At 54.2% G+C, this 17604-nt stretch overlaps 1 protein-coding gene across 1 annotated transcript in view; it reads left to right on the forward strand.

Annotated features, from left to right (window-relative positions):
- The window catches only part of LOC122544238 (sialic acid-binding Ig-like lectin 13), a 97164-nt gene extending 94982 nt beyond the window's left edge, over positions 1–2182 (forward strand). Inside the window, exon 8 of the mRNA XM_087980871.1 lies at positions 1322–2182. Within this exon, the coding sequence (XP_087836997.1) occupies positions 1322–1564 (243 nt within the window). The 3' untranslated portion in view covers positions 1565–2182. The remainder of the gene's footprint in view (positions 1–1321) is intronic.
- Positions 2183–17604: the final 15422 nt, after the last annotated feature.

Raw genomic sequence — 17604 nt, forward strand, 5'->3', positions numbered from 1 at the left:
TCAGAGATGAGAAAGGGCAGAGGCGAGGAGGTGGGGGGAGAGAGAGAGAGACAGAGAGAGAGAGGTGACACAGGGTATGACAGAGAGATAGGGAGAGAGAGAAATGAAGAAGGTTAAATCCACTGGTCTGTGAATAACACTGACGAGGCTGTGCAATAATTTAACCCAAATGGGCCGGTAAATTGTGAGAATATTCCATTTCTCTGATGGAACTGTGCATCGTTTGAGGTGCTATTTTTCAGATGATACATTTAACCACATGCCCTCTGGAGGTGTTAAAGATCCCATCACATGTATTTGGAGGTGAACCAGGGAGCAGTTCTCCTCAGGGTCCTGGGGCCTATCATTATCTCCCTCAAATAAAAGAGCATTTAATAAATGTAATGAGGTGAGTTAGTACTGCTGTTGAGCCATTTGCTATGTGTATGTTGGCCACTGTATATCAATGGCCGTGGGAATGGTAGCTGTACCAATCTGGAGGAAGAACGCCTCATCTTCCGCCTCGGAACACTTCAACTCCAGGGCATCAATGTGGACTTCACCAGTTTCCTCATTTCCCCTCCCCCAACCTCACCCCAGTTCCAACCTTCCAGCTCAGCACTGTCCTCATGACCTGTCCTACCTGCTAATCTCCCTTCCCACCCTCCCCTCTGACCTATCACCCCCGTCCACCTTGGGTACTCTTTGCTACCTTCCCCCACCCTCCCCTCTGACCTATCACCCCCATCCACCCACTGTACTCTTTACTACCTTCCCCCACCATCCTCTCTGACCTATCACCTCCATCCCCACCCCCATTCACCTATCGTACTCTTTACTACCTTCCCCCACCCTCCCCTCTGACCTATCACCCCCATCCCCACCCCCATTCACCCATTTTACTCTTTACTACCTTCCCCCACCCTCCCCTCTGACCTATCACCCCCATCCCCACCCCCATCCACCTATTGTACTCTTTTCTGCCTTCTCCCCAGCCCCACCCCCCTCTCATTTGTCTCTCCACCCTGCAGGCTCCCTGCCTCTATTCCTGATGAAGGGCTTTTGCCTGGAACGTCGATTTTCCTGCTGCTCGGATGCTGCCTGACCTGCTGTGCTTTTCCAGCACCACCCTCATCTAGACTGCTGTATATCAATGACTATAGCTCCGTAAGTAAAGTTCTTCAGTAGCTGAGGAGCATTTGGGGGACGTTCAGTCTCTGTGAACAGTGAACTGGAGCCTCCAAGGTAAGAAAGGGAAGGCTAAATCCACTGAAGCAAAACTGACTTTCGCAAAAGTTTAAACCTGTCCCTGCTGATGAATAATGTTCCCGTTTCTCTGCAGGTTTCACACAACATGGTGGTAACTGACTTGCAAAATACAACCAGGGGCCCAGCGAGAGCGGGGGAGACTCCAGCTCCCGGGAATGTCTTCGAGGGTCCAGTGGGAAGCGACATTGCACACCCTGGGAGCACTAAAGACCTTCTCTATGCCAGCATCATCTACTCAAAGCTACCCAGCAGTGACGGGACTGTGCATAGGGGTGAGGACACGGAATATGCAGAGATCAGATTCCAGCGAAATTGAGAGAGAGAAGCAGGGAGAGGACTGCGAGGGATGTGTGCAGTCAATGCGGTTGAATAATGAAGAGAAAGTGACACTGCCCAGCTTTGTTGTTAGTCCTGAACATGCTTTCCAAGTGCTGCATCTTTTTCACGCTATCAGAGATTGTATGAAGTTTATGAATTGTGTGTAATTTTACAGATATAAGCAAAGTGGCACAGTGGCTCACAACACCAAGGTCCCAGGTTCAATTCCCGCCTCAGGCGACTGACTGTGTGGAGTTTGCACATTCTCCCCGTGTCTGCGTGGGTTTCCTCCGGGTGCTCCGGTTTCCTCCCACAGTCACAAAGATGTGCAGATTAGGGTGAATTGGCCATGCTAAATTGCCCGTAGTGTTAGGTGCATTAGTTGGAGGGAATTGGATCTGGGTGGGTTACTCTTCAGAGGGTCGGTGTGGACTGGTTGGGCCAAAGGACCTGTTTCCACACTGTAGGGAATCTAATCTTTAAAAAAAAACAATTGTGATGAAGCTTTACAATATCTGATTATTGTTTGGGAATGTGGATTCAGGCATGGAGGCTTTAAGCTTGATTTGTCTTTCTAATTTAGATTAGATTCCCTACAGTGTGGAAACAGTCCCTTCGGCCCAACAAGTCCACACCGACCCGCCGAAGAGCAACCCACCCAGACCCATTCCCCTACACCTATCACTACGGGCAACTTAGCATGGCCAATTCACCGAGCCTGCACATCTTTGGACTGTGGGAGGAAACCGGAGCACCCGGAGGAAACCCACGCAGACACGGGGAGAATGTGCAAACTCCACACAGTCAGTCGCCCGAGGCAGGAATTGAACCCGGGTCCCTGGTGCCGTGAGGCAGCAGTGCTAACCACTGTGCCACCCAATTTGTGTGTTAATAAAGGATAACACATGATTGTAGTTTCATACTGGACATACCCTGTAAGTGGCTTTTTTTAAAATATACATTTGAAAACTTTGAGGTGAGCTATTGAAGAGATTAGGGAAAAGGGGTAGATCAGAAGACAAAAACCACTGTTACCCCCAGGAATGTGGGAATTCAGAAGCAGTTGTCAGTCAGGCAGTTTGCAAGTTTATGTATACAGAAGGAGTCAATGACAGAAGTACTTTTGATAGCGGTCTCCAAAGCAGTCGCACTGGGATAAAATGACCTGACTTTGTTAAAGATGGTGAAGTTTCAATTCCAAATCAAATTTGGAATTAAATGTCTACTGATGACCAGGTAACAACGGGAAATGGTCTCCTGCTGTTTCTACACCTTATGGTCTTACTGTCCCGTCTTTGTCATCGCCATATACGCTCGCCTTGTTCGGTAATGTCCTTTCGGGAAGAAAATGTGCTGGAATTTTTACAATGGCAAACCCACAGCAATGTGATTGATTCTTAACCACTGGGCTATTTCAGAGAGTAAAGCACTCAGAAATATCGAACGGCTAAAACATCTCAGAAACCAGGCTAACCAATAGACATCAATCACGGCTCTGAAAACAAGAATGGCAAACTCTTCCTGACCTACATCAAGGCCTGCCAAAATTGGGAGGAGTCTCTCACAGACCTGTCAGACAACGGGCTACCCCAGGGCAGTGTCGCTTACACACACTGTCACTGACACCATCTGAGGTCTGAGATGGTATACAGACCTGTTCATTACCACATACTACTCTCCCTTAGCTGATGAACCAGTGCTCTTCCAAGCTGAGTAGCACTTGCAGGAAGCACTGAGGGTGGCCGTGGCACAGAATGTACTCTGCTGGAGAGACTTCAATGTACAGCAGCAAAAGGGGTTTGGCAGCAGTGCCACTATTGACTGAACTGGGTGAGTCTGGCTCTGCAGCAATTGGTGAGGGAACCAACAAGAGGGAAAATCAAATTTGACGTCATCCTTACCAACCTGCATGCTGCAGATTAGATTACGTTAGATTCCCTATAGTGTGGAAACAGGCCCTTCGGCCCAACAAGTCCACACCGACCCTCCAAAGAGCAGCCCACCCAGACCCATTTCCCTACATTCACCCCTGACTAATGCACCTAACACTACAGGCAGTTTAGCATGGCCAATTCAACTAATGCATTTGTCTGTGACCAGTGCACACTGTCAATGGAAACAAAGACCTGGCTTCACACTGAGAGTACCCTGTATCATGTTGTGTGCCTATAGGAGTGGCACGGTGGCACAGTGGTTAGCACTGCTGCCTCACAACGCCAGGGACCCGGGTTCGATTCCAGCCTCGGGTGACTGACTGTGTGGAGTTTACACATTCTCCCCGTGTCTGTGTGGGTGTCCTCCGGGTGCCCCGGTTTCCTCCCACAGTCCAAAGATGTGCAGGCCATGCTAAATTGCCCATAGTGTGAGGTGCATTAGTCAGAGGGAAACGGGTCTGGGTGGGTTACTCTTCAGAGGGTCAGTGTGGACTTGTTGGGCCGAAGGGCCTGTCCCCACATGTAGGGAATCTAATCTAATCAATGTGTTCAGGGGGATCAATTTTGAACTCATCTAGCAACTCAATACACAGATCCCTCTTAAATTTAACAATTTTAGATCCAGGTAAAAATCTCTCACTTATGATCCCAGCTGATGCACAAGTCAGGCCCCAGAGTGAAACCTGGATTGATAGATCGTGTGCGAATGTGGTGCTGAATTACACTGAGGTGATAGATTGTCCTTAACAACAGAACAGAAGTTTATTATACAACAGAAGAAATAAATAGAAACCAGATGTCATGTCTCACTGGGTCAGGACACTGGAAATCAAACCTCATTATCCCTGGAGTTGTCGCAAAATGTTCAAGCTTTTATACGGGGAAGTAATACTTTGCAATGTACCTGTCCATTGAAATGCCATAGCAGGAAAGCACAAACTAGGTGTCTTGACATAAGGATAACTATTTATTACAAATAAGTAGATTCTAGCTTTGGATAAACAATTATGAACTGTCAACATATATCTCAATTGCTTAAAGCTCAAAGCCCCTTGTAAATCTCCCACTACCCACGCATACAGACATAGAGGACACATTCATGCAACGGGTGGAGGGAAAGACTGGAAAAGCAGTTCAGTGCTCACTTGACGACAGCATTCACTGAAATATCACTCCTCTATCTCAACTCTTTTGGTCGTTGTGATCCCAGCTAATGGGACTGTTGGACAAGTCACCTCCCACGTTGAAACCTTGACCGATCGCGTTTCACTTAATTTTGTTTTTAATGAGGTGGTCTCTGACTGAGACACAAGAGCACAAATGTTACAGATTGGGGTCTAACAGTTTAGCAAGTTACACAAAACCTGAAGATAAAAACAGAATGAATCAAGTTATTTGCACGTAGCACAGTTGAAGATCTGGAAACACAATAAACATGGTTAAAGCGTTGGTTCCCAAAAACACCTCAGAACCCAAAAACAATTCCTTCCAAACATGACCAGCACTCCAGCGGAAAACCGAATCAACTGCATTGTGTATTTTGCCCACTCAAACTTCTCCAATGTGAATAAAAAGCCATTAGGTCTTTGAGATTCTCTCTCCCAAATTGGCTATAGAAATACTCACAATAGTAATCATTAAACACCTTCCATCACACAGAAAACCCATATGGCACAAGTTCAAAAGGAAAAAAATCCAATTTCAATAAATCACTCACGATACGTCACAAGACGATATGTAACTGAGAGAAAGTGAGGACTGCAGGTGCTGGAGACCAGAGTTGAAAAATGTGGTGCTGGAAAAACACAGCAGGTCAGGCAGCATCCGAGGAGCAGGAGAATCGACGTTTCAGGCATAAGGCCTTCTTCAGGAATGAGAAGAGTGTTCCAAGCAGGCTGAGATAAAAGGTAGGTGCTGGGAATGCGATAGGTGGAAGGAGGTTAAGGTGAGGGTGATAGGCCGGAGAGGGGGTGGGGGCGGAGAGGTTGGGAAGAAGATTGCAGGTCAAGAAGGCGGTGCTGAGTCCGAGGGTTGGGACTGAGATAAGGTGGGGGGAGGGGAAATGAGGAAGCTGGAGAAATCTGCATTCATCCCTTGTGGTTGGAAGGTTCCCAGGCGGAAGGTGAGGCGCTCTTCCTCCAACCGTCGTGTTGCCATGGTCTGGCGATGGAGGAGTCCAAGGACCTGCATGTCTTTGGTGGAGTGGGAGGCTGAGTTGAAGTGTTGAGCCACGGGGCGGTTGGGTTGGTTGGTCCGGGTGTCCCAGAGGTGTTCTCTGAAACGTTCCGCAAGTAGGCGGCCTGTCTCCCCAATATAGAGGAGGCCACATCGGGTGCAGCGGATTCCTCTGCCACCTTCGCCTCCGCACCTACTTCTTCAACCAGGATTCTCGCCCACCCTCTGACGGCCCCTTCTCCCGCCTCCAACACACCCCATCCACCTGGACACCCCGTGCTGGCCTCTTACCCCCACCCTCGATCTCTTCATAGCCAACTGCCGCCGCGACATTAACCGCCTCAACCTCTCCACCCCCCCACCCACTCCAACCTCTCACCCTCGGAACGTGCAGCCCTCCACTCCCTCCGCTCCAACCCCAACCTCACTATCAAACCAGCTGACAAGGGAGGCACGGTAGTAGTTTGGCGCACCGACCTCTACACCGCTGAGGCCAAACGCCAGCTCGCAGATACCTCCTCCTACTGCCCCCTTGACCATGACCCCACCTCCCACCACCAAACCATCATCTCCCAGACCGTCCATAACCTCATCACCTCAGGGGACCTCCCATCCACCGCCTTCAACCTCATAGTCCCACAACCCCGAACCGCCCGTTTCTACCTCCTGCCCAAAATCCACAAACCTGACTGCCCCGGCCGACCCATTATCTCAGCCTGCTCCTGCCCCACCGAACTCATCTCCGCATACCTCGACACGGTCCTGTCCCCCTTAGTCCAAGAACTCCCACCCACATTAGGGACACCACACACGCCCTCCAGCTCCTCCATGGTTTTCGCTTCCCCGGCCCTCAATGCCTTATCTTCACCATGGACATCCAGTCCCGGTACACCTCCATCCCCCATCACGAAGGACTCAAAGCCCTCCGCTTCTTTCTTTCCCGCCGTACCGACCAGTACCCTTCCACTGACACCCTCCTTCGACTGACTGAACTGGTCCTCACCCTGAACAACTTCTCTTTCCAATCCTCCCACTTCCTCCAAACGAAAGGAGTAGCCATGAGCACCCGCATGGGCCCCAGCTATGCCTGCCTCTTCGTAGAATATGTGGAACAGTCCATCTTCCGCAACTACACTGGCCCCACCCCCCACCTTTTCCTCCGCTACATCGATGACTGTATCGGCGCCGCCTCGTGCTCCCACGAGGAGGTTGAACAGTTCATCCACTTTACTAACACCTTCCACCTCAACCTCAAATTTACCTGGACCGTCTCAGATTCCTCCCTCCCCTTCCTAGACCTCTCGATTTCTATCTCAGGTGACCGAATCGACACGGACATTTACTATAAACCGACCGACTCCCACAGCTACCTGGACTACACCTCCTCCCATCCTGCCCCCTGTAAAATCGCCATCCCATATTCCCAATTCCTTCGTCTCCGCCGCATCTGCTCCCAGGAGGACCAGTTCCAAAGCCGTACAACCCAGATGGCCTCCTTCTTCAAGGACCGCAATTTCCCCCCCGACATGGTCGACGGTGCCCTCCACCGCATCTCTTCTACTTCCCGCTCCTCCGCCCTTGAGCCCCACCCCTCCAACCGCCACCAGGACAGAACCCCACTGGTCCTCACCTACCACCCCACCAACCTCCATGTACAGCGTATCATCCGCCGTCATTTCCGCCACCTCCAATTGGACCCCACCACCAGTGATATATTTCCCTCCCCTCCCCTATCAGCGTTCCGGAAAGACCACTCCCTCCGTGACTCCCTCGTCAGGTCCACACTCCCCACCAACCCAACCTCCACTCCCGGCACCTTCCCCTGCAACCGCAAGAAATGCAAGACTTGCGCCCACACCTCCCCCCTTACTTCCCTCCAAGGCCCCAAGGGACACTTCCATATCCGGCACAAATTCACCTGCACCTCCACACACATCATCTATTGCATCCGCTGCACCCGATGTGGCCTCCTCTATTTTGGGGAGACAGGCCGCCTACTTGCGGAACGTCTCAGAGAACACCTCTGGGACACCTGGACCAACCAACCCAACCGCCCCGTGGCTGAACACTTTAACTCCCCCTCCCACTCCACCAAGGACATGCAGGTCCTTGGCCTCCTCCATCGCCAGACCATGGCAACACGACGGTTGGAGGAAGAGCGCCTCATCTTCTGCCTAGGAACCCTCCAACCACAAGGGATGAACTCAGATTTCTCCAGTTTCCTCATTTCCCCTCCCCCCACCTTGTCTCAGTCAAATCCCTCGAACTCAGCACCGCCTTCCTAACCTGCAATCTTCTTCCTGACCTCTCCGCCCCACCCCCTCTCCGGCCTATCACCCTCACCTTAACCTCCTTCCACCTATCGCATTCCCAACGTCCCTCCCCCAAAGTCCCTCCCCCCTACCTTTTATCTTAGCCTGCTGGACACACCCTCCTCATTCCTGAAGAAGGGCTCATGCCCGAAACGTCGATTCTCCTGCTCCTTGGATGCTGCCTGACCTGCTGCGCTTTTCCAGCAACACATTTTTCTATGTAATTGACTTGAGAGTTTTTGTTATTTGCCATGGACTGTTGAGGCAATTCAATCATTGTTTCTTTTTCCCAAATCTGCCAACATGAACGTTTACATATATTTGAGAGCTAAAGTATTCTCAATTCCAATAATCTGCAGATTTCGAACCAAACTTCTCCACGTTTAATTTTCACAATCTACCGCAGAGGTAACTTATTCACTGACTGCCCTGAATCCTTCAAAGACAAAAACTATATGGACCTCCGAACTCAATACTGGTGTATGCTGAATTTTTAAAAAATAACTCCTTGAGGTAACTATAAAAGAACAGCTAATCATAGGTTCATCTGAACTGAAAACAAACCCAATGTCACAGAGTCAGAGACTCCCACAGCAGGGAGACAGGCCCTTTAGCTCAAACGGGTCCATGCCGACCAAAATGTCCATCCACACGAACCCCATTTCCCTGCGGCTTCATGCTCTCGTCCTGACCTGGAAAAATTTATAAACTTCGCTTCCAGTTTCCATCCCTCCATCACTTTCACCGGGTCCATCTCTGAAACTTACCGTCATTTCCTTGACCTTTCTGTCTCCATTTCCAGCAATAGTCTATTTACTAATACCCATTACAGGCCCCACTGTCTCCCACGGCTAGCGGGACCCCAGCTCTTCTCACCCTACACCCTGTAAGGACTCTATCCCTCTCTCTCAGCTCCTTCGCCTTCCCCGCATTTGTTCCGATGAGGTCACTTTCCAAAGTGCTGCTCTTAATGTGTGCTCCTTCTTCCCCAACCGTGGCTTCCCACCTACATCTGTCGACAGCGTGCGGTCCATCTACCGTCCCACGACCCTCACCCACCTCTCTCCCCTCCCAGAACAAGGATAGGGTCCCTCTTGTTCTCACCTTTCACCCCACCAGCCTTCTCAGGCAAAGAATAAACCTCCGCCATTTTCGCCAACTCCAACATGACGCCACCACTAAACACACCTTCCCTTCGCCCCCCCCCGCCCTGTCTGCATTCCGCAGAGACCGTTCCCTCCAGGACAACCTAGTGCACTCCCCCATCACACCTAACACCTCTCCCATCACACCCGGCACCTCCCCATCACACCCGGCACCTTCCCATCACACCCGGCACCTCTCCCATCACACCCGGCACCTCTCCCATCACACCTAACACCTCTCCCATCACACATGGCACCTTCCCATCACACCTTGCACCTCTCCCATCACACCTAACACCTCTCCCATCACACATGGCACCTTCCCATCACACCTAACACCTCTCCCATCACACCTAACACCTCTCCCATCACACCCGGCACCTCTCCCATCACACATGGCACCTTCCCATCACACCTAACACCTCTCCCATCACACCCGGCACCTCTCCCATCACACCTAACACCTCTCCCATCACACATGGCACCTTCCCATCACACCCGGCACCTCTCCCATCACACCTAACACCTCTCCCATCACACCTAACACCTCTCCCATCACACATGGCACCTTCCCATCACACCCGGCACCTCTCCCATCACACCTAACACCTCTCCCATCACACCTAACACCTCTCCCATCACACACAGCACCTTCCCATCACACCTAACACCTCTCCCATCACACCCGGCACCTTCCCATCACACCTAACACCTCTCCCATCACACCTAACACCTCTCCCATCACACCTAACACCTCTCCCATCACACCCGGCACCTCTCCCATCACACCCGGCACCTCCCCATCACACCCGGCACCTTCCCATCACACCTAACACCTCTCCCATCACACCCGGCACCTTCCCATCACACCCGGCACCTCTCCCATCACACCTAACACCTCTCCCATCACACCTAACACCTCTCCCATCACACCCGGCACCTTCCCATCACACCTAACACCTCTCCCATCACACCTAACACCTCTCCCATCACACCCAGCACCTTCCCATCACACCCGGCACCTCTCCCATCACACCCGGCACCTCTCCCATCACACCCGGCACCTCCCCATCACACCCGGCACCTTCCCATCACACCTAACACCTCTCCCATCACACCCGGCACCTTCCCATCACACCCGGCACCTCTCCCATCACACCTAACACCTCTCCCATCACACCTAACACCTCTCCCATCACACCCGGCACCTTCCCATCACACCTGGCACCTCTCCCATCACACCTAACACCTCTCCCATCACACCTAACACCTCTCCCATCACACCCGGCACCTTCCCATCACACCCGGCACCTTCCCATCACACCCGACACCTTCCCATCACACCTAACACCTCTCCCATCACACCTAACACCTCTCCCATCACACCCGGCACCTTCCCATCACACCTAACACCTCTCCCATCACACCCGGCACCTTCCCATCACACCCGGCACCTCTCCCATCACACCCGGCACCTTCCCATCACACCCGGCACCTCTCCCATCACACCCAGCACCTTCCCATCACACCCGGCACCTTCCCATCACACCCGGCACCTCTCCCATCACACCCGGCACCTTCCCATCACACCCGGCACCTCTCCCATCACACCCAGCACCTTCCCATCACACCCGGCACCACTCCCATCACACCCGGCACCTCTCCCATCACACCCGGCACCTCCCCATCACACCCGGCACCTTCCCATCACACCCGGCACCTTCCCATCACACCCAGCACCTTCCCATCACACCCGGCACCACTCCCATCACACCCGGCACCTTCCCATCACACCCAGCACCTTCCCATCACACCTAACACCTCTCCCATCACACCCGGCACCTTCCCATCACACCCGGAACCTCTCCCATCACACCCGGCACCTCTCCCATCACACCCAGCACCTTCCCATCACACCCGGAACCTCTCCCATCACACCCGGAACCTCTCCCATCACACCCGGCACCTCTCCCATCACACCCGGCACCTCTCCCATCACACCCGGCACCTTCCCATCACACCTAACACCTCTCCCATCACACCCGGCACCTTCCCATCACACCCGGCACCTTCCCATCACAACTAACACCTCTCCCATCACACCTAACACCTCTCCCATCACACCCGGCACCTTCCCATCGCACCTAACACCTCTCCCATCACACCCGGCACCTTCCCATCACACCTAACACCTCTCCCATCACACCCGGCACCTTCCCATCACACCCGGCACCTCTCCCATCACACCCGGCACCTTCCCATCACAACTAACACCTCTCCCATCACACCTAACACCTCTCCCATCACACCCGGCACCTTCCCATCACACCTAACACCTCTCCCATCACACCCGGCACCTTCCCATCACACCCGGCACCTCTCCCATCACACCTAACACCTCTCCCATCACACCCGGCACCTTCCCATCACACCTAACACTTCTCCCATCACACATGGCACCTTCCCATCACACCCGGCACCTTCCCATCACACCTAACACCTCTCCCATCACACCCGGCACCTTCCCATCACACCCGGCACCTCTCCCATCACACCTAACACCTCTCCCATCACACCCGGCACCTTCCCATCACACCTAACACTTCTCCCATCACACATGGCACCTTCCCATCACACCCGGCACCTTCCCATCACACCTAACACCTCTCCCATCACACCCGGCACCTTCCCATCACACCCGGCACCTCTCCCATCACACCTAACACCTCTCCCATCACACATGGCACCTTCCCATCACACCCGGCACCTTCCCATCACACCCGGCACCTTCCCATCACACCCGGCACCTCTCCCATCACACCTAACACCTCTCCCATCACACCTAACACCTCTCCCATCACACATGGCACCTTCCCATCACACCCGGCACCTCTCCCATCACACCCAGCACCTTCCCATCACACCTAAAACCTCTCCCATCACACATGGCACCTTCCCATCACACCTAACACCTCTCCCATCACACCCGGCACCTTCCCATCACACCCAGCACCATCCCATCACACCTAACACCTCTCCCATCACAGCCGGCACCTCCCCATCACACACAGCACCTTCCCATCACACCTAACACCTCTCCCATCACACCTAACACCTCTCCCATCACACATAACACCTTCCCATCACACACGGCACCTCCCCATCACACCTACCACCTCTCCCATCACAGCCGGCACCTTCCCATCACACCTAACACCTCTCCCATCACACCCGGCACCTTCCCATCACACCTAACACCTCTCCCATCACACCCGGCACCTTCCCATCACACCTAACACCTCTCCCATCACGCCCGGCACCTTCCCATTACACCTAACACCTCTCCCATCACACCTAACACCTTCCCATCACAACTAACACCTCTCCCATCACAAATGGCACCTTCCCATCACACCCGGCACCTTCCCATCACACCTAACACCTCTCCCATCACACACAGCACCTTCCCATCACATCTAACACCTCTCCCATCACACATGGCACCTTCCCATCACACCTAACACCTCTCCCATCACACCCGGCACCTTCCCATCACACCTAGCAACTCTCCCATCACACCCAGCACCTTCCCATCACACCTAACACCTCTCCCATCACACCCGGCACTGCTCCCATCACACCCGGCACCTTCCCATCACACCCGGCACCTTCCCATCACACCTAACACCTCTCGCATCACACATGGCACCTTCCCATCACACCTAACACCTCTCCCATCACACCTAACACCTCTCCCATCACACCCGGCACCTTCCCATCACACCCGGCACCTTCCCATCACACCCGGCACCTTCCCATCACACCTAACACCTCTCCCATCACACCCGGCACCTTCCCATCACACCCGGCACCTTCCCATCACACCCGGCACCTTCCCATCACACCCGGCACCTTCCCATCACACCGGGCACCTTCCCATCACACCTAACACCTCTCCCATCACACCTAACACCTCTCCCATCACACCCGGCACCTTCCCATCACACCCGGCACCTTCCCATCACACCCGGCACCTTCCCATCACACCCGGCACCTTCCCATCACACCCGGCACCTTCCCATCACACCGGGCACCTTCCCATCACACCTAACACCTCTCCCATCACACCTAACACCTCTCCCATCACACCTGGCACCTTCCCATCACACCCGGCACCTCTCCCATCACACCTCACACCTCTCCCATCACACCTAACACCTCTCCCATCACACCCGGCACCTTCCCATCACACCTAACACCTCTCCCATCACACCCGGCACCTTCCCATCACACCTAACACCTCTCCCATCACACACAGCACCTTCCCATCACACCTAACACCTCTCCCATCACACCCGGCACCTTCCCATCACACCTGGCACCTTCCCATCACACCTAACACCTCTCCCATCACACCTGGCACCTTCCCATCACACCTAACACCTCTCCCATCACACCCGGCACCTTCCCATCACACCCAGCACCTTCCCATCACACCTAACACCTCTCCCATCACACCTAACAACTCTCCCATCACACCTAACACCTTCCCATCACACACGGCGCCTCCCCATCACACCTAACACCTCTCCCATCACAGCCGGCACCTTCCCATCACACCCGGCACCTTCCCATCACACCCGGCACCATCCCATCACACCTAACACCTCTCCCATCACAGCCAGCACCTCCCCATCACACACAGCACCTTCCCATCACACCTAACACCTCTCCCATCACACCTAACACCTCTCCCATCACACCTAACACCTTCCCATCACACACGGCGCCTCCCCATCACACCTAACACCTCTCCCATCACACACAGCACCTTCCCATCACATCTAACACCTCTCCCATCATACCCGGCACCTCTCCCATCACACCTAACACCTCTCCCATCACACCTAACACCTCTCCCATCACACCCGGCACCTTCCCATCACACCCGGCACCTCTCCCATCACACATGGCACCTTCCCATCACACCCGGCACCTCTCCCATCACACCCAGCACCTTCCCATCACAACTAAAACCTCTCCCATCACACATGGCACCTTCCCATCACACCCGGCACCTTCCCATCACACCCAGCACCATCCCATCACACCTAACACCTCTCCCATCACAGCCGGCACCTCCCCATCACACACAGCACCTTCCCATCACACCTAACACCTCCCCATCACACATGGCACCTTCCCATCACACATGGCGCCTCCCCAACACACCTAACACCTCTCCCATCACACCCGGCACCTTCCCATCACACCCGGCACCTTCCCATCACACCTAACACCTTCCCACCATAACTAACACCTCTCCCATCACACATGGCACCTTCCCATCACACCCGGCACCTTCCCATCACACCCGGCACCTTCCCATCATACCTAACACCTCTCCCATCACACACAGCACCTTCCCATCACATCTAACACCTCTCCCATCACACACAGCACCTTCCCATCACACCTAACACCTCTCCCATCACACCCGGCACCTTCCCATCACACTTAACACCTCTCCCATCACACCCGGCACCTTCCCATGACACCTAACACCTCTCCCATCACACCCAGCACCTTCCCATCACACCTAACACCTCTCCCATCACACCCGGCACCTTCCCATCACACCCGGCACCTTCCCATCACACCCAGCACCTTCCCATCACACCTAACACCTCTCCCATCACACCCGGCACCTTCCCATCACACCTAACACCTCTCCCATCACACCCGGCACCTTCCCATCACACCTAACACCTCTCCCATCACACCCAGCACCTTCCCATCACACCTAACACCTCTCCCATCACACCCGGCACCTTCCCATCACACCTAACACTTCTCCCATCACAAATGGCACCTTCCCATCACACCCGGCACCTTCCCATCACACCCGGCACCTTCCCATCACACCCGGCACCTCTCCCATCACACCTAACACCTCTCCCATCACACATGGCACCTTCCCATCACACACGGCACCTCTCCCATCACACCTAACAACTCTCCCATCACACCCGGCACCTTCCCATCACACCTAACACCTCTCCCATCACACATGGCACCTTCCCATCACACCCGGCACTTCTCCCATCACACCCAGCACCTTCCGATCACACCTAACACCTCTCCCATCACACATGGCACCTTCCCATCACACCTAACACCTCTCCCATCACACCCGGCACCTTCCCATCACACCCAGCACCATCCCATCACACCTAACACCTCTCCCATCACAGCCGGCACCTCCCCATCACACACAGCACCTTCCCATCACACCTAACACCTCTCCCATCACACCTAACACCTCTCCCATCACACCTAACACCTTCCCATCACACACGGCACCTCCCCATCACACCTACCACCTCTCCCATCACAGCCGGCACCTTCCCATCACACCTAACACCTCTCCCATCACACCCGGCACCTTCCCATCACACCTAACACCTCTCCCATCACACCCGGCACCTTCCCATCACACCTAACACCTCTCCCATCACGCCCGGCACCTTCCCATCACACCTAACACCTCTCCCATCACACCTAACACCTTCCCATCACACCTAACACCTCTCCCATCACGCCCGGCACCTTCCCATCACACCTAACACCTCTCCCATCACACATGGCACCTTCCCATCACACCCGGCACCTTCCCATCACACCTAACTCCTCTCCCATCACACACAGCACCTTCCCATCACATCTAACACCTCTCCCATCACACACAGCACCTTCCCATCACACCTAACACCTCTCCCATCACACCCGGCACCTTCCCATCACACCTAGCAACTCTCCCATCACACCCAGCACCTTCCCATCACACCTAACACCTCTCCCATCACACCCGGCACTGCTCCCATCACACCCGGCACCTTCCCATCACACCCGGCACCTTCCCATCACACCTAACACCTCTCCCATCACACATGGCACCTTCCCATCACACCGGGCACCTTCCCATCACACCTAACACCTCTCCCATCACACCTAACACCTCTCCCATCACACCTGGCACCTTCCCATCACACCCGGCACCTCTCCCATCACACCTCACACCTCTCCCATCACACCTAACACCTCTCCCATCACACCCGGCACCTTCCCATCACACCTAACACCTCCCCCATCACACCCGGCACCTTCCCATCACACCTAACACCTCTCCCATCACACACAGCACCTTCCCATCACACCTAACACCTCTCCCATCACACCCGGCACCTTCCCATCACACCTGGCACCTTCCCATCACACCTAACACCTCTCCCATCACACCTGGCACCTTCCCATCACACCTAACACCTCTCCCATCACACCCGGCACCTTCCCATCACACCCAGCACCTTCCCATCACACCTAACACCTCTCCCATCACACCTAACAACTCTCCCATCACACCTAACACCTTCCCATCACACACGGCGCCTCCCCATCACACCTAACACCTCTCCCATCACAGCCGGCACCTTCCCATCACACCCGGCACCTTCCCATCACACCCGGCACCATCCCATCACACCTAACACCTCTCCCATCACAGCCAGCACCTCCCCATCACACACAGCACCTTCCCATCACACCTAACACCTCTCCCATCACACCTAACACCTCTCCCATCACACCTAACACCTTCCCATCACACACGGCGCCTCCCCATCACACCTAACACCTCTCCCATCACACACAGCACCTTCCCATCACATCTAACACCTCTCCCATCATACCCGGCACCTCTCCCATCACACCTAACACCTCTCCCATCACACCTAACACCTCTCCCATCACACCCGGCACCTTCCCATCACACCCGGCACCTCTCCCATCACACATGGCACCTTCCCATCACACCCGGCACCTCTCCCATCACACCCAGCACCTTCCCATCACAACTAAAACCTCTCCCATCACACATGGCACCTTCCCATCACACCCGGCACCTTCCCATCACACCCAGCACCATCCCATCACACCTAACACCTCTCCCATCACAGCCGGCACCTCCCCATCACACACAGCACCTTCCCATCACACCTAACACCTCTCCCATCACACATGGCGCCTCCCCAACACACCTAACACCTCTCCCATCACAGCCGGCACCTTCCCATCACACCCGGCACCTTCCCATCACACCTAACACCTCTCCCATCACACCTAACACCTTCCCACCATAACTAACACCTCTCCCATCACACATGGCACCTTCCCATCACACCCGGCACCTTCCCATCACACCCAGCACCTTCCCATCATACCTAACACCTCTCCCATCACACACAGCACCTTCCCATCACATCTAACACCTCTCCCATCACACCCAGCACCTTCCCATCACACCTAACACCTCTCCCATCACACCCGGCACCTTCCCATCACACTTAACACCTCTCCCATCACACCCGGCACCTTCCCATCACACCTAACACCTCTCCCATCACACCCAGCACC

This window comes from Chiloscyllium plagiosum, unplaced genomic scaffold (genome assembly GCF_037043375.1).
Source record: "Chiloscyllium plagiosum isolate Xiang-an unplaced genomic scaffold, Cpla_swu_hap1 HiC_scaffold_38, whole genome shotgun sequence".
NCBI classification, from domain to species: Eukaryota; Metazoa; Chordata; class Chondrichthyes; order Orectolobiformes; family Hemiscylliidae; genus Chiloscyllium; species Chiloscyllium plagiosum.